Here is a 19,317-nt window from a genome sequence, read left to right as displayed (position 1 = left end):
GCCAACATATAGTATGAAAATATTAGAGGTTGGAATAACATATGTTGAAGGAAAATATATTAAATTCAAATTGATTTGTAAATCATATTTTGTTATTTCACACATAGGTCCCCTATCAATGAAAAACCTGGCAGCCTCCGGTGTCTCCTCTGTTTAAGGAAAATTCAAGGAGTCTTAGCCTGCTTGCCACGTCAAGAAATATATGCACGATCGGTGTCAGGTAACATCGCAGCCATAGTCTTTAATCACACCATGCAAAGAAAGGCGTGCATAGGTCTTTAGAGGGGAACCTATACGAAAATGTATTTTGCACTAGAGATATTTCCGGTGGATTTACTGACAGAATTCTTGCGGAATTGTGCAGTAATATTAGCGTTTGCGAAGCACTCATTTTCCGGCAGTTTTGAAACACTCTTCCCGTGTCACAAGCATCCGAGTATTTTTATACCTCTACCTTTTTTTAACATAAGCTAAATCTAATACAACTACATTCCTAATTTGGTCATCGAGAGGCCGCCATTTTATGTGACCAAATCATCAAACGCGACTCTCTCAATCTCTCTAATCTTATCTTCCATAGGTGCTTCTCAACCCTTTTCACTTATATGCTCATTTCATATCTTGTCACCAAGAGGAACGCCACTCATGAGCATTCTCATCTCTGCAAACACTTAACTTGATGTTATGCTTCTCTTTTAATGACCAACATTTTACACCATAAAGCATTGCAGGTCTCACCACATCTTCTCAACTTAATTAATTAAATTTAACAAAATAAATAATTTTAAATATTTATAATAATTATTTTTCTAAAAATTTAAAAGTCTATCAAATGCCGGAAAGTTCGAGGGTATACGTAGTTTTTGCTATAGTGCAATGGGTAATTGTAGTAAAAGACCTTGAAGTGTCCTAAGTCTTTGACTTAAATTGGAATTAAGATTATCAATCTTATTGAGGATTCCCCATAAGTTTTCTCAAACGAATTTATAAAGCTAAGAATAAACTTAGCTAAAATTTAATTTAAAAATACCCCCATGAAAGAAAACTCAAAATGGTGAACAGAGGCTTTGATATAATTGACGATGTCATTTATCTTTATGACATGCCTTAAATCCACTTTCTATCTGAGTTAAACTACATTGAAGAGGATAAATCGTTGCATCCATGCAGTACCCTTAGGAAATAAGACTTAAAGGCAATCCAAGCTCTAACCTACATAAAGATTAAAAATGAAGAAATCTCAAATGATTGTTTCTTTTGTTAATGGAATTCTTCTTTAGTTTGAATTTGATTGTGAGTGATGAGGTCACTTATGAGTAGATTTTAAAATTTTAACACATCAACCAGTAATTATACCTCTCTAAAAAAAGTCATAATATGATTGAATGGAAAATTTAGAAATATATTTGGATTAGAATTAGATGATTACTAGATACTTTGTACAATAGAATGAACTTTCATACTTCAAGGTTTCTAAAATGAGATAAAGTGTCTTCTACCTAAGGGATTAATACACACAAGCGGTGGGAGTGAATGTAGATTTTTGAAGGGTTTTCTGCTCATGAAGTTTTTTCCTTTAGTGATGAGGGAACAGTTTATTTTTCATCAGCATTGATAATCATAGGCCGTTTTCTTTTTCTATTATGATTTGAACAAAAAATGTAGGTAAATTTCCTTTACGAGGAATAAACCTGCTATTTTCTTTAACAAACTCATTTTCATAGGCTTAACTTGTATTTGAAGTTTCAAGCTTTCCTCGATTTGAACTTGCTTTAATTTTGAAAATCTTGCATATATCAAATTATAGATCCTGACCTAATAAACATATCAAGCTACACAATATGTAACTGTAATATATTGTTAGGGCATGCCAAAAGTTTTGATTTGAAGGTTTGAGCTTTTGGACCTTGCCCTACCACACACATTAAGCTACAAGAGCATGTAACTACAGGAGGGATCGTAGTCGACTGGCGACGGAGGTCGAAGGAACTGTAGTGAGCAGACAACTGTTGTTAGGGGACCGCAATCGGTGGGTGATGGAATTTGGAGATATCGTACGTAGTCGGCGGCGACAAAGGTCGGATGGACTATAATCGATAGACGACGGAGGTCAGAGGACCATAGTCGATGGGTGATTGAGGTCAGAGGGATCGTAGTCGTGATTGGAGGGACTATTGTCGGCTAACGATGAGGTCTGAGGGACCATAGTCGGCCGATGATAGAGCTCTGAGGGACTATAGTCGACAAGAGACGAAGGTTAGAGAGACTCTAGTCTGCGAGTGATTGCGTGAGGTCGATGATATGGTAGTTGGCATGCAACAGAGGTAGGAGGGCTCGTAGTTGGTGAGCGATAGAGGTCGGAGGGCCTGTAATCAGCGGGCTACGCTAGTCGGAGGGACCGTAGTCAGCCGATAATGTAGGTCTGAAGGACCTTAGTCGTCATGCAACGGAGATTGGAGGGGCCGTAGTTGACTGACGATGGTGATTGGAGGGGCTGTAGGTTGCATGGGCCAATAGTTAGAGTGGTGTATCAATGGAAGACAGGTAGAGGTACAGTGGAAGTTGATGGATGGGTGATGGTTCGACAATGGTAGGTGAGGCGAAAGTCTGACGGCGATCGATGGACGGGCGATGGTCAGGAGACAAACAGTGGTTTTACGACGATAGGCGGTGGTTTGGCATTGGTTGACGAAAGTTTGTCGGCAGTAGTACTTTGGTAGAACTAGAGATTTTTGTTGGATTAAGACAAATTTTTGTGACATAACAATTCTAATTAAGCTAATATTAATATATATTTTGATATTCAACATTCAAAATTAAAAAAATAAGAATCATTGTATTCGATCATTTTTTAGAGAATGTTGGATAACAAAATATAAATTTAGCATAGATGAGATTTAATTTTATGTTATTTATAATAATTTTTAAAATTTTCACCCGCTAAATTTTTTAGCTGAATATTGAATTATATATATATTAAATTTGAGGGCATAGCACATTCTATTAAAAAGAAACAGAATTATAAGTAAAATAAAACAAGAAAGCATTGCCTAAACAAAAAGAAGGCAAGCAGCAAAAATAAGAGAAATGCTAAAACTATAAAAACTATAAGACCTGTAAGACCAAAATTACATGAAGCAAAATTGCAGACAAAAGAGTCTGCCCAGCCAGGACTCAGAATAAAATTTGATCAGTCATGAATTGGATCATGCTTCTTTGGTTGCTCGTAGACCGTCCAAAAGGAGAAGGCAGGATTCATCATCGTCCTAGACTCAAAAATTAGCCTGCCTAAGAAACGAATCCCGAACGTCTCCATCACAGCAACAGAATTAAGATTTGGGCAGCAAAGAAGGATGCCACCAGCAAATCCCAAAATGAGATAAATCCTGCCATAAGAACTTTCAGCTTCCTGAACCATTCCAGTAAAAAAGGTGATGAAATACCAACCACCACTTAACAGACCATCAAAATTCAAATACTCTCCCAGAAAAATCATATTCCAGCAGCATATAACCCAAAAATTGTCGAGCCAGCAGGCAACAAAGCAGCAAACAGAAAATTCATGCCCCGGCAATAGACAAATTAATGATACTTCACCATAAGTTTTTCTTTTACCAAATTTCCACATTTCCATCTATCAAGTTTCAGGTAAACCACATTAGAAATTTTCTTAGCCAACGTAATAGCACAAGAAATCCTCCCATTAAACTTCCTTGAATTCCTCTCAGTCCAAATGAAGTACACAGTAACGTTAAGGATCAGTAAAAGCCCAAACTTAACCTCCATAGAAGATTCAAACCCAGAAATAAACTGAAACGCTTGAGCAATGTTAGGTCTAAGGAGAAAACTTGTAAATTGAGGGATAAGCTTACATATAACCTGAAAAGAATAGTCGCATTCAAACAAAAGGTGAACGGTGGTTTCAGGGTGAAGATGGCAAAGTGGGCAGCTAACGTCCGTAATAACAATATTTCTAGCACTCAATGCAGCTGAAGTTTTGAGACCATTAGAGAGAGCCATCCAGGAATAAACAGAGTGTCTAAGAGAGTGTTTTTTGTGCCAAACCAAATAAGCCCAATCAGCATCATTTTCAGAAGCAACCATGGCAACCAAGGACTGATTTGTTTCTTTTATCTTTAGGAGGTTTCTCCCTTTCTGAGTTCGGTTGCTTGATTCTTATTTTTTCTGGTATTTTGGATTTTCTTGTTTGTGGTTTCTGTTCATCTGTTGTTGGTTCTTTTTTGGTCTGATTGATTTTTGGGTATGCTGATGTTAGTCTGTTGTTGGTTTTGGTGAGTTTTTCCTTTTGGCTGTTATTGGGTTCTTATTATTTTTTGAGTTTTATTTTGGCCTTTCTTGTTGGCTGTTGTTGGTGTTGGAGTCTTGGCCTATTTCAAGTAGTTTTCTGATAGCTCTCTGATAGCTTGCTATTTAAGTTGGGCTCTTGTTTATTTGAATTTGCTTTTTGGCTCGCCTGCTGGTTGGGATTCTTCGTCTTATGGGCTTTCTATTAGCAGATATCATTTAGAATTAGGCTTATTACTTGTATTTACGTCTTTACCATCTTTTGCCTATTTAAGGCACTCTCCTGTACAGATTGTTTGATGAATAGAATTCCATTTTCCACTTCTTTGTTTTCCGATTCCTGTTCTCCTTTCATTCAGCTTTGCTATCATGGTATCAGAGCCATCAGAGATTAACAAGATCTCATGGACTCCATACCTCCGGCCTCCTCCCCCTCCTCCTCCTCTCAGACGATCAGTACCAGCCCGTCTCCTCTGATTCCATCAAATCTTAAGTTTCTTGTGTCCAATATCAAAAATCTTGCTCCTCACCATCTCACTACCGACAACTATCATATTTGGCGTGTTCAATTGCTTCAACAGTTCACCGCAAATGGGTACGCAGGTCATCTTCTTGGCACGGTTCTTGCTCCGACAGATATTACTTCGCCGTACTACGCACAGTGGCAGCTCATAGACAGCAATCTTCTTGCTGCCATATTTGCCATGGTTTCCCAATCTATTCTACCTTACATTCTCACGGCCACTACCGCTCATGAAGCCTGGCACATTCTTGAACGAAGACTCCAACCTACCAGCCGATCCCGTGTCATTCAGCTCAAGAACGAGCTCTACCGCTCTCAAATGAAGGACCTCTCTGTTCAACAGTACCTTACGCACATTAAAACACTCGTGGAAAATATAGCTGCGTCCGGATCGAAGATTGAGTCTGAAGATGTTATGCTTCACATTCTCAATGGCTTGCTGCCAACCTACAACTCGTTCAAATCTACCATTCGTAATTCCCTGTTGCCGATTGATCTTGATACGTTTTATGCACTTCTGTGCAATGAAGAGATTCATCTTCATCAAGAAACCTTGCAAGATTCTACCGGCACTACAGCCCCCACCGCCCTTTATGCTGCATCTTCTAACTCCTCTCGTCCTCGCAATGGGAACAATCGTCGCTCCAGTAAACCCAAGAACCAATTTTCTTCTCTACCATCACCCGTTCCTCCGCCGAACTATGCTACTCCTCAGCAAACTGCTCGGCCTACATGTCAGATTTGTGGTAAGCTTGGCCATGTCGCACTTAACTGTTGGCACCGCCACAATCCAAAGTACGCGCCTACAGACACGAGACAACCCCGCGCTCTCCTGGCCAATCCTGTGCCGCCGGTCAGTCAAGATTGGATTCTTGACTCCGGCGCCTCCACTCACCTGACTCCCGATGCGAATCATCTCTATTACCCGACGTCTTATCAAGGCTCGGACACTGTTTCGGCGGCTAATGGCAGCACTCTACCCATTACCAACACAGGTCAAGGACTTCTTCCTCTACCGGATACGGCTCGTAAGTTAAAACTCAACAACCTCCTACATGTGCCTTCTCTCACACATAATTTGCTATCTGTTTCTCGTCTTACTTCCGATAATTCTGTTATAATCTCTTTTGATGCTAACGGTTTTGTGATTAAGGACTCTCGGGACCATCATCCGCTGCTTCGTGGCCATCTTCTTAATGGTCTTTATCACATCCGCACTGCACCAGGCATTTCCCATGCGGCTCTCACAGCCAACCTTCCTGCTTCCAAGACTTGGCATTCCCGTCTTGCTCATCCGAATCGTGATACTCACATTGCTTTGTCGAAATTGTTTCCTGAAATTCTTAATGTACCTAATTCTTTCTTCTGTGATTCTTGTAACCGGGCCAAGAGCCACAAACTTACGTTTAATAATAGTCGTTCCATTTTTAAAGCTCCCTTTGAAATTGTGCATACGGACGTTTGGGGTCCTGCCCCGCATATTTCTCTGGACGGTCATAGGTATTACGTGATCTTCATTGATGACTACACTCGGTTCTCGTGGATGTATCTTCTTTACAACAAAAGTGAGGTCTTTAGTAAATTTAAAAACTTTTGCAATTACACTAAAACTCAATTTAATCACATTCCCAAGATTCTTCGTTCCGACGGTGGTGGTGAATACACCAGTCGTGAGTTTCGCCTCTTCTTGCAAGACAATGGTATTATTCATCAACTTTCTTGTCCTCACACGCCTGAGCAAAATGGCGTCGGCGGTCTGCTATGCAAGAGGAATTCAATGCGCTTCAAAAACAGTCGACCTGGACTCTCGTTTCTCCTCCCCCGAACAAGCCGGTCCTCGGCTGCAAATGGGCCTATAAAATCAAGCGTCTTCCTAACGGTCAGATCCAACGTTACAAAGCACGTCTCGTTGCCCTCGGCTATGATCAACAATTCGGGATCAACTATACAGAAACTTTCAGCCCGGTTGCCAAAATGCCTACAATACGTCTTCTTCTCGTTCTCTCACTTCATCAACAATGGCCTATGTATCAGTTGGACATTGCGAATGCTTTTCTTCATGGAGACCTTCCCGACGACATCTTCATGCGTCAGCCGCCCGGCTTTACCGATCCCGATCAACCACATGCGGTCTGCAAGCTCCGCAAATCACTTTACGGGCTCAAACAAGCACCTCGTCAATGGTTTCAGAAACTTACAAGCTTTCTACAACAGCTTGGATTCGGGTTTAGTCGCTCTGATCCCTCTCTTCTCATTCTTCATCGCAATAATATTTATATATACTTACTGATTTATGTTGATGACTTCTTAGTAACAAGAAATAATGAACCTGCAATTCGGCAACTACTACAACAACTACAACTGCACTTCGCTCTCAAACAGCTTGGCACAATCTCTCTCTTCCTCGGTATTCAGGTGACTCGTTCCAACAAAGGTTATTTTTTATCTCAAGCACATTATGCTTCTCAATTATTAAAAGATTCAGGTTTTAAAGATTGCAAGCCAGCCCCCACTCCAATCACGCCGCTAAAGAAGCATAACGAACCCAATCCGAAGCCGTTTCAGGATCCCTCTCTCTACCGCCGGCTTGCCGGGTCTCTCCAGTATTTATCTGTTACTCGACCGGATATTGCTTTTGCTACTAACAGGATCTGCCAGCATATGCAATCTCCGACCGAACATGACTACAAGGCTCTCAAAAGACTTCTGCGTTACATCAAAGGAACTCTCTCCTTTGGTTTGCCGATCACCGTGGGTTCCTTAGATCTTCGCTCCTATTCGGATGCTGACTGGGCATCCGACACCAATGATCGGAAGTCTGTCTCGGGCTTTTGTACTTTTTTAGGCCCAAATCTGATCTCCTGGACAGTCAAAAAGCAGCCGACGGTAGCTAAGTCCTCGACAGAAGCCGAGTACCGCTCACTTTCTGCTGCAGCCTCCGAAGTCGTCTGGTTACGCCGTCTTGCCACCGAACTCCAGCTTCCACAGCTCTCACCAACAACCATCTATTGTGATAACACGTCGGCCATGGCTATCGCCAAGAACCCTGTTTTTCAAGCTAGAACCAAGCACATCGAGATTGACTATCACTTTATTCGTCAGCAAATTGGATCCGGCAACATTAAGCTCGAACATATTTCTCTAACGATCAAATTGCCGACATTTTCACCAAGCCGTTCTCGATTACTCGGTTCCTTGAGCTCCGAAACAAATTAAACATTCACACTCCGAATGCTTAATTTGCGGGAGGGTATTAGCAGATATCATTTAGAATTAGGCTTATTACTTGTATTTACGTCTTTATCATTTTTGCCTATTTAAGACACTCTCCTGTACAGATTGTTTGATGAATAGAATTCCATTTTCCACTTCTCTGTTTTCCGATTCCTGTTCTCCTTTCATTCAGCTTTGTTATCACTTTCTTGGTTCTTAATTAGCAGATGGAGGCCGGTTAATTTCTTCAAGAATTTCTACTGCTCTCAGTTTTTTTCTGACGGCAGGGTGGTGAATTTGTTTCTTCATTTTTCTTATTATAAGTTAAAGCGATGCGCGGCACTTTTTAGTGAATATTCCCCTCCCTTCCGTATTTAAACACCCTTCAGCAACCCAAAGCCGCATTAGGCTTGTGGTTACCATGCGTCGAGTGAAGCGGTCTTGGCCTACTTCGCCTGCGGCTGCGGCGGCGGCATTGTTGGTGGCGTTCTCTGCACTCGCAGGGCTCTGTGATGCAGGAAAGACGAGCGCTTTCGTCCGAAAGGATGAGAAAGCCGTCGACATGCCTCTTGACAGTGATGTCTTTCGTGTTCCTCCGGGCTATAATGCTCCACAACAGGTTTTGCAGCTTTTCTTTCTCTTATTCTTTTGGCTGGTTTGCAAAAAGATTGTTCCTTTTTTACTTTTTCTTCTGCTTGAGTTCATGTAGATTTTAATTTTGGAGCTTTTGGGTTGTACCCCTTTATCTTTTCTTTTAATTGGTTGATTGTATCATGATTGTTATGTCTTTGATTTGTTTGTTTGTTTTTTTTTTTTCATGTTTTTTGTGTGCATAATATTCTGCTATTTGGACAATGGATTAAGTTTCTTGGCTAAATATTGCTGTCTCTCTCCAGCTCTCTTTATTTTTTCTTTAATTTTCAGTTCACTTTGGTTTTCATTTTGGTGCTTTTGGGTTTTTGCCAATTGGTTGGTTGTATCATAAGTGCTGAGGCTTCCATTTGTATGTTTTCGTTTCTTGTTTTGTGTGTGTTTACTTGTCGGCTACTTGAAGAATATATTGATGCTTATGAACTAATGAATAATAATAACGGATGAAAAGGGCAGAGTATGTGTTATTACCAGTTAATGTTTCTACAGAAATCTTATGATTGATTCCTTCTATAAAATCCTATATCTGATGCCTAATCATCATTTAATTTACATTGAGATCATTTTCTTGTTCAGAAGAAGAGATATTTCAATATAAAAGGAACGGTAATGATGAATTCTTCGTGAGATTACTGTCTCTAATGCTTCCTTCTTTCTGGAAGTGTAGAGTAAATTTCTTAATCGAGTTATTAGATCGCCTTACTACGAACGCTGGAGCTTTTTCTCCTTTTTTTGTTTCTTTTTTTTGTTCCAAGACTTCAGATTTCATTTAATCCTTTTTCCTGTGGGTATCTTCCTTGTTTTCTATGATTGATATGAATATATTTTGGGTGTGCCTTGCTTATATGAAGATTCTATGGTATATTATGAGTAATTATGTTTCATTTTCTTTGTGCCACTAAGTGATGAAGTTTGGTTGATTTTGAAGGTCCATATTACTCAAGGTGATCATGATGGGTCGGCAATAATAGTATCATGGGTGACACCTGATGAGCCCGGTTCAAGCCTAGTCCTGTACGGGACATGTGAAAACCACCTCACTTTCTCAGCTGAGGGTAGGGTGCATCAGTACATATACTACAACTACACCTCAGGATACATTCATCATTGCACTATCAGAAATTTGAAGGTTTTGTGATTAGTAATGATCAACTTTTATTTTCTTACTCTAGAATTTATTGAATTGATTGATAAGGTTGTTATTAGTAAAAAATTCTTCCTTATGCTTTGATTGGATTTTCATGATTTTGAAGTATACTTTTATTGTGGAATGGTTTTGCTCGTGTATCTCAGTATGATACAAAGTATTACTATGCAGTTGGGGTTGGACATACACTGAGGAAGTTTTGGTTCACAACACCTCCAAAAGTCGGGCCCGATGTTCCTTACACATTTGGCCTTATAGGTAACATTCTATTTTCGATGCTTTATTGGTTCCTTTGACAATTGCAAGATGATTGCATCTCTAATTAACCTTGTACTTATCATCATCATCATCATCATCAACAACAACAACAACATCATCATGAGCCTTATCTCAACTTTTTGAGGTTGACTTTACTAGTCCTCATTTTTTTTATTCATTTTTTAAGGTGGTAAAAGGGGTGTTAATCTATTTTTTTGCAATTTTTTTTTTAACAATTTATATTAATTTTATCTTAGGTCTCTCCTTGTTATTCCTAATACTTCAACCTATAGTTTAACTATCTATCTAGGTAATGATTTCTATCTTGGGTTATACACGTTAGAACTATTTAAGTCTATTTAAAATAGTTTATCTTTGATAAATATTGCTCCAAACATTCTTTTAATATTATTACTTCTTAATTTATCCTTCGTAGTTTTGCTTGTTATCTATCTTAATATTCTCATTGTCATTATGGTCAATTTAGCTATAGGTGACTTTTTAATTGCTTAACACTTTGTACCTTCACTTTCTCTGCATTGTATACTTTTTGCTATAAAAGTTTCTTATTTGTTCTTTCTTTGGCTTCATTTCTATTACTTGAGGTAGTTTTATATGATTCTCATATACATGTAGGTGACCTTGGACAAAGTTTTGATTCAAATCGTACACTTACTCATTATGAGTCAAACCCAATAAAAGGGCAAGCAGTGCTATTTTTGGGTGATCTTTCTTATGCTGATAACTACATGTATCACGACAATGTCAGATGGGACACTTGGGGAAGGTTTACTGAGAGAAGTGCTGCATATCAGCCTTGGATTTGGATTGCAGGGAATCATGAGATAGACTTTGCGCCCGAGATTGTGAGTGTCATTTGCTCATGCTACCGTGTTTTTTTGTTATAATGACTACTTACCCTCTTTTATTTATTTTTACAAATTCTCTTTCAAATAATATGTTTTTGATATTTTTTTAGGTTAGGAAAGTTGATTTGAAAATTCTGAGAAATTTTATAATATGAGTGATGAATAATGGCTTTTTTTACAATATTTATAGGGGTTAGGTTAATCAAGCTGTGATGTATGTGGACCCGAATTAAATATAGAAAGTTGTTGAATGTTGAATTGACTTAAACCATTTGCTACTCTATACTCACTTATACTCTGAATTGGTTGAAACCTTGAAATCATCAAGCGACCCGATTGCCAACTAGCCACTTAATAACTGGCTTAAACTTGATTCTTTACATTAAGTCACTGGCCTTGCCAATGGAATCAAGAAGTCATTCACTCGCTAAGGGTATTTCCTTGAGGTACTCATTAACCTGCTTAGAATACTCACAAGAGTACTCATTTACTAACAAGAGTACCAACCTAGGGAAGTTCCAAAGGTACTTTTGAAATATAAAACTTATCAACTCACCAAGGGTTACATTCGACTCACAAAGTGAACTCATTTTCTGTATGTATGAAATTGCCAATTTTATAGCATTGGCTATAGTCTCTACTTGTAAATAGGGTCTTAGAGGTCAGGCAAGGGCATTGAAAATAACACGAATTATCTCATTCTTTGAATTGTGTTCTCTTAATTTGATGTGACTTGCCTTTTTCTTAATAAACCAAGTCTTTGGAGATTCTTTGACAACTAACTCTCTCCCTTCCTATTCTCCTATAGTCTCATCCAAGCGTGATTCAATTTTTTAGTAAAGTCCAATTTATTTTTGATGGACATCTTGGATCCAATATCCTTTTAGATGTGAAGAGTGTAAAACACGCAGAATAGTCGAGAATCTATTGGGTCCATTAGACCCAAACTTTTCCTAACTCGAGGGTTTCCATTGTGGTTCCATCTCAATATAATGAACTTTCTCCTTGAAACGAATGTTGTTGTGAGTCTTCTTCCTTGTAGACCTATAAAACCTTGAGGCTCGACTGAAAAACTCTTTCTTTTGTCAAATCGTAGTGGCTCAACTACCTTTGAAGTTTAAGATGTTGGTGCTTGATTTTTTGCAAGGCTAAATTTGGTCCTATTGACTAGATTCATTTGACGTTCTTTAATTTATTGAGGATCCAGATTCTCTTGGTTTTCCTTGTTCTTTACTTTCTTCTATGGGACTTCTTTTTTATGAAGATACATTAACAAACTTCGGGAATTTCCTCTTCAATGCTTCTTTATTGAATGGCTTTTGTAGCCCATCCACAACAATTTAGCTCGAGGCTTTCTTTTCATTTTCCAAAAGAGAATATATGAAAAATCAAAGTTTGGGATCTTAACAAACTCAAAAATTTAGAAGATGAAACTTAGACCTTGATTTTATAGACGTCATTGCTAATTTATAGGACATGCATTAAGAATCTAAGCATTTTTTTTATTCCATTGCTCTAGATTTATTTACGCTTGTAACTTGTAACATTCATACCAAATCAAATTTTAGAAATTTAATTTTCCTATCCTTCTCGAGTTCTCAGAAGGAGCTCAAATATCAGAGAACTAATGTACACCCCTATTGGCATAGATTGGATTATCAAATTATGAAAGTCACTAAATGTTAGGAGAGTAGAGGTATTAGATTTGACTTATGTTAAGAAAGGTAGGGGTAGACCTAAAAAGACTTGGTTAGAAAATATTAGGAATGACATTTCTTTATTAGATTTAAACGAGAATTTGACTTTTAATAGGACACAATGGAGAAAAATGATTCATGTAGCCGACCCCACGTAGTGGGATAAAGGCTTGATGTTGTTGTTGTTGTTGTACTAAATGTTGACTTAGCTTAAACCACTACAACTCGGAGCTTGCTTGCTTGGCATTCACCTTAAACCTTAAAATGTGCAAGTTGTTGAATTACCAAATGGTTGTCTAAGAGCTAGCTGCAACTCATTCCTCAATATTAAGTCGTTGAACTCACCAAGGGTCTTAATTTCACATCCCAAGATCTAAATTGGAAGACTATTTAATCTTTTTAATTATTTACCAAAGCTTAAATCATTCTTATAAATTAATATCTAGTGAAATCAATTAAATATCATACACCATAAAATATCTCACTATATTTATTCATCAAAATTACATTTACGATACCCAAGAGATCACTAACAATCTCTAATATATCAATGACTCCTAGTTACAAAAGAATAAAATAAAATATAGAACGAAATCAAAAGTACTATTAAGAATCTCAATCGGTATCACTCTGCACGGTCTTGACTCCTTCTCTGACATGTAATCAAAAAAATCACATAATAAACTTACAAAATCCAACAGAAACTCAAAAACAGCTAAAGATTTTAATACAAGATCTAAGAAATCAATATGCATGCTCATCTCAATTAATAAAATCAGTAGCATTCAATATCATCAATGATCAGTTATCCCTAGCACGATTTAATATGATCAATAACGAGAAATGAGAAACATCATGCTAAAATCCATAAATCAGTCACAAGTATGAGAACATAATTACATCAGAAATAAATAAATCAGTACTATAACGCGAACATTCATGCGTTAATATAATCAAGGTCATCAGTCTTATCTATCTTATCAATTATTTTTTCTTATGAAATCAGTATATGTAATGCACACACACTTCGCTGTTTATCTATCAGTGTTATTAACGCTATTAATATATGAATTGCATTAGTATATTATTCAATATAGAGTTTAGTAAGACAGAACATTCAATTTTAATGTGGTGTTTTCATTCCTTCATATGTATTTATTATCATTACAACATTTTTATCATTTTATCATTTTATCATTTAAGCTGGCTTTCAATAAATCATTAAGAGTCATCACCCTCAGCCCGCCGGCATGATTGATTATCAGTTATAGGCTACAACTGTGATAACACTATAAATCATCTTTAAAGGAAGGCCTGTCACCCCACCCTTCTGTATAGGATATTATGTTTTAAGAGCAAATTCATATTAGTTATATTTTTAACAACCAGTTTTTCTTGCTTACATGCAAATACTATATTTATTTCATATCAGTTATATCAATCTCCCTTCATGCATGAAATGCAATATGAAATATTAAAATCTATAAATTCGAGAAAATCTGTATAATAATCGATAGCTTTAGAAAATCATTAAGCTTTTATTTTAGTAGGTGAAATTCAATATTATTAAAGTCAAAATATCAATAAAGTTCGTATGTATCATATACGAAAAGTTACAAAGTAAAAATGCAATAAATCAGGAGAAAATATATTTTATCGATTAGAAGAGATTAAATTTGTCAAATTCAAAATCATTGAGAATTAAAGTGAGATTTGGGTTACTTATAACGATCAAATGACTTTTCATAACAGAAGCGATGGACGAAAATGACTAAAACCTGCTTTCTCTCATCCATATCTCTTCCTCTCCCTTTTCCTCTCTTCCTCCACGTAAGACAATAAAAATGGGGGAGAAGGTGACGGTGCTGGAGGCTTTTAGTGTTTAAGATTTTATTAAATAAATATAAAAATAATTTTAATGGCCTTGCGCCGCAGCGCCACATATTGAATTCAGAATAACTGTAGAATAGAGGCTTCTATGCCGCGACGACGGTTTCTGGCGCTGCTATGCTCAAAGGGTAGTGCCTCATAGCTCACAAGCTTAGAGTCGCAGTGCTTAAGTTCAAACATAAATTTAGATTTTCATTTAAAAAAAAATTCATATTTTGGGCTGTCACACTCAAGAAGTCACTAACTTGCTAAGAATCTGAGGTGCTCACAAACTTGTTTAGAATACTCACCATAATACTTGTTGACCAATAAGAGGTTCTTAATTGGAGAATTTGCCAGAGTGTTCCTGCTGAGAGTACATACCCACGGTCCCACGGAAGTCATTTACGGTACTTGCCTAAACTGTGGAGTCCACTAACTTTCTTGGGGCTTCCTTCGACTCACGAGGTGGAGCCACTTGCTACATAACTAGCTAATATGAGATCAACCTATGCATTCTATGTAATTGTATAATATTTTCAACTATGTAGCATTTACCTTAATCTCTACCTATAAATAGGGAAACAAAGGTTAGGTGCGGGCTTGCAAACTCACACAAAATTTCTCTTTTCTTGAATTGTGTTTCCTAAACCCGGTCTGACTCGCCGAATGTTGTCAAAAGGGATATGGTCGGGTTCTATCCAAACCAGTTCACTAAGTGATTCTTCAAGAACTAGCTTCGTCCTGACATGATTCTATTTGCTAGTCAGGTCTTGTTTATTTACCATGGACATTTTTAATCCAAAATCTTTTTTTTTTTTCATCACATTTACAGTTATTTTCCTTCTAGAAGTTTTTGGTCTGTAAGTTCCATGATTTTGAAGTTCAGTGATTGAGATTTCTACTAAATTGTGCAGGGTGAAGGTGTTCCTTTCAAGCCTTACAAAAATCGATATCATGTCCCATACAAAGCTTCAGGTAGTACAGCTCCATTATGGTATTCCATCAAGCGAGCCTCAGCATACATCATTGTCCTTGCTTCATATTCAGCATACGGTATGCCCGCTCTTTTTTCATTATATTTTTAGTTTGAAGATGATCATTATGGATAAAGTTGGATGTTTTCCATTGAGCCTTTGTGTTGCTGAACACTATCTAGTAACATATTTGAGATATATTGTTATAGAAAAAAAATTTAATTGTTCATCACTCAATAAGTAGTCTTAGGATCCGTTTGAGACAGCTTTCTTATTGCTTCTTAAAGCATCTTTATAGTACAAAAATTAAAATTTTTATACTAAAAAGCTGCTTCAAAAAACAGTAAAAATCCCGTCCCAAACAAAACTTTACTCTCTTAGTTAACCAATTACTTGTAAATCATTCCATTTCGATGTTGTGAAACATATGGCAAGCTCATAACAAGTGAGCTTCCTTTTTCTGTTTAGAGTTACATTCCTAAGCTCATAATCAATGATCAAATACTTGTACTTCCCATTATAATATTTTGAAGGAATTGTAATGCACAGTTCATTGTTTCTTCCTATCAAAATTGTAAGTTCATCTTTCTGTGTACAGGGACATACACTCCTCAGTACAATTGGCTCGAGGCTGAGCTGCCAAAAGTAAATAGAACCGAGACCCCTTGGCTAATTGTTCTCATGCATTCCCCATGGTACAATAGTTATAATCACCACTACATGGAGGGTGAAACCATGCGAGTTATATACGAGCCATGGTTTGTAAAGTACAAGGTTGACGTTGTATTTGCTGGCCATGTTCATGCATATGAACGCAGTGTAAGTGCTCTTCTTCTTTCAATTTACTTGGGCTTTGTTTGGGACGGCTTTCTTACTGCTTCTTAAAGTAGCTTTTTAGTAAAAAATAAAAAAATTTGTGTTTGAAAGCTACTGTAAAAAGCAGTAAGAAAGCCATCCCAAACGAAGCCTTAATTTGTTTTGAAAGTTTAAGTTTCAACTTTATGTTATAACATTTTCATATCTATTAAATATATTGAGCTAACATACTTTCCAATTTGCTCAGGAAAGGATATCAAACATTGCATATAATATTGTGAATGGGGAATGCAGTCCTGTTCCTGACCAGTCTGCCCCGGTGTACATCACTATTGGTGATGGTGGAAATCAAGAAGGGCTTGTTAAAAAGTAAGTTTATTTAGACTTCGGTCTCGTTTGGATCGGATTTCTTCTTGCTTTCTAAAACAATTTTTTAGTACAAAAAATTTTTAAATTTGAAATTTTTGGAGTAGCTCCAGTGGAAGATAAGATTAGAGAGTCACATTAAATGTAGACCTTCCGATGATCTGGTTAAGAAATTTGAGGTATTAGATTTGACTTATATTAAGAAAGGTAGAGGTAGATCTAAAAAGACTTGGTTAGAAAATATTAGAAATGATTTTTCTTTATTAGATTTAAATGAGAATTTTATTTTTAACAAGACACAATAGCGAAAAAGGATTTATGCAGCCGACCCCATATAGTGGGACAAAGCTTGATGTTGTTGTTGTTGTACTAGAAAGCCGTTTTAGAAAGCAGTACAAAAATTGTCCCTTCGTTTGGGATGGCTTTCTTACTATTTTCTAAAACAACTTTCTAGTATCAAAATTTCTAGTTCAAGAAATTGTTATACTAAAAAGTCGTTTTATAAAGCAATAAGAAAGCTGTCCCAAATAAAATCATAAATTTATTTATTGGAGTTATCTATAGCGAATTTCAGTGTAAAACGTTGGTTCTTTCTTGTTTTTAAAATCTATTTCATTGCAGCATGACAGAGCCTCAGCCTAAGTACTCGGCATTCAGGGAGGCTAGTTTTGGCCATGCCATATTTGATGTGAAGAATAGAACACACGCTTATTATTCCTGGCATCGCAACCAAGATGGCTACGCGGTGGAAGCTGATACACTGTGGTTCTACAACAGATTTTGGCACCCTATGGAGGAATCATCAGCATCTGTATAACTGAGAACTTTGGCTACAGGCTTCTTTCTTCAGCAATAGCCACCTTGAAGTTCTTAGCGAGTCACCCATGCCACACTCTTTGAAGGCTTTGCTAGCTTTGTTAAAGTTCATGCTTTGAAGTCTGTTTATCTAGTCTTAATTGCATATAGTTGTTTTATTCTTTGTAAACCTTGAATAAAAATGGTAAAATGGGGAAATAAATGTCTTTAAGTCGGTAAAATGGGGATTATTTTGAAAATGTTTTATATAATAAAGATCTAATCATGACATGGATGAATCATATATAAAAAATTCTTGTTTATGTGTAGTAATTATGTTAGAAATTAAAGTGAAGCTTATGAGCTTATGAAGCTCATTTAAAAATGATAAATAAAGGTCATTTCTAATGCTTTTTATCCAAGGCAATTTAGGTCTATCTTTATCTGTCTTAACATAAGCCGGATTTTATACGATTACTCTCATAATCGGGTCATTGAAAGACCAGTTAAAAGAAATTAAAAAATTAATGGACATAGGTGTTCGATTCATGTTTATTTAATAATAAATTATAATTTTGTGTATATTATTTAAATAAGCCGAGTCATCTCTTCTCTTAATTATATTTTGAAAGAATACTACTTTAGTAATTTAATAGCTTGAGCCCTTAGGGACTTAAGTTTGATGTACTTCAAATGTAAAATAAATGCATGTAAAATAGCTATAACCAATTTTGTTGTATTTGCTTTTGGAGTTGTGGAGGAAATGATCTACAATGTAATTGTATTATTTTACCAATTTTATTTTAAACCAAACATCAAAAGAGTGCTTTTATTTTTAGATTTTTTTCCTTAAAAAATAATATCAAAATTCGACGATGAAATCATTAACTCATCTCAAGGGTATCCATAGACCAAGGGGCACCGACATAGGGCACCAACTATGTCGACTTCTTCGAGGAAAAAGAAAAAGATAGACTCCATTGGAGTGATAGTTTAACCTAATCTTAGTGAGTTAGTTTAACCTCATCTCAAATGACCTATGGTAGAACATGCTATAGGGCATTTTGATATTGCATGTACATCTTAGGCTTCGTTTAGGATAGCTTTCTTTTTGTTTTTTACGGTAGCTTCGTTGAGTTAACATCTCTACGAAGGGGGTTGTTTTGATCTTACCTTAGAGGAGCTATGAATTAAACATCTTAGCTTGCATTTGAGTGCACTATTTTCAATTTTGGGGTGTATATGGGTGATCAACCATTTAGATTTGTCATAATGGTGACAAGAGATCTGCTTTGAGTGTTAGTTTAACATAGGGGGTGAAAAAACAGGTCGACCGGTTGGGTTTAGGTCTTCGACTCGAATCCAATTAGCTCGAACCAAATTCATCTGTTTAATAAATATGTCAAAAATATTGACCCGAATCCGATCCGCTAGCAACCCGAATGACCCAAACCCTACCCATTAACCAGTTTTGGTTAATTTTTTTTAATAACTTATTACCTATAAAATTTAACATATTCGATAAAAAATAAGAATATTGTATTCAAAAGTAAAAAAAAAAATTAAGAAAAAAAATAATAAACCGGTCAAAAATAATAAAAGCTCAAGCTTTATTATAGCCGGCTCATTTATTATGAAAGAGAGAAAAAGATTGTGATTTACATAATTATTATAATAAAAAGATAATAATTATCAAATTGTCCTTATCCTATCGAGCATGTCTCACAAGCCATTTATCGAGCAAGCCTGAGCCAGCTCTCTAGTCAGCTAAACTCACTTATACTCCTAACATGTGGTCTTCATTGGGAATTGGAGCTTAGGATTTTTAAAT

At 36.6% G+C, this 19,317-nt stretch overlaps 1 protein-coding gene across 1 annotated transcript; it reads left to right on the top strand.

Annotated features, from left to right (window-relative positions):
- The first annotated feature begins 8,413 nt into the window (after positions 1 to 8,413).
- Positions 8,414 to 17,799, top strand: LOC110110480 (purple acid phosphatase 2-like). The gene is made up of 8 exons (XM_020841976.2): positions 8,414 to 8,660; positions 9,621 to 9,821; positions 9,986 to 10,097; positions 10,734 to 10,963; positions 15,450 to 15,588; positions 16,108 to 16,328; positions 16,573 to 16,694; positions 17,313 to 17,799. Exons 1-8 carry the CDS (start codon positions 8,463 to 8,465, stop codon positions 17,506 to 17,508), a joined length of 1,419 nt encoding a protein of 472 aa, XP_020697635.1. The 5' UTR covers positions 8,414 to 8,462; the 3' UTR covers positions 17,509 to 17,799.
- The last annotated feature ends 1,518 nt before the right edge of the window (positions 17,800 to 19,317 follow it).

The sequence above is a fragment of the Dendrobium catenatum genome, unplaced genomic scaffold, assembly GCF_001605985.2.
Source record: "Dendrobium catenatum unplaced genomic scaffold, ASM160598v2 fragScaff_scaffold_1520, whole genome shotgun sequence".
In the NCBI taxonomy this organism is placed as follows: domain Eukaryota; kingdom Viridiplantae; phylum Streptophyta; class Magnoliopsida; order Asparagales; family Orchidaceae; genus Dendrobium; species Dendrobium catenatum.
The sequence above is the reverse complement of the archived record's forward strand: the minus strand, read 5'-3'. Positions and strand labels throughout refer to the sequence as shown.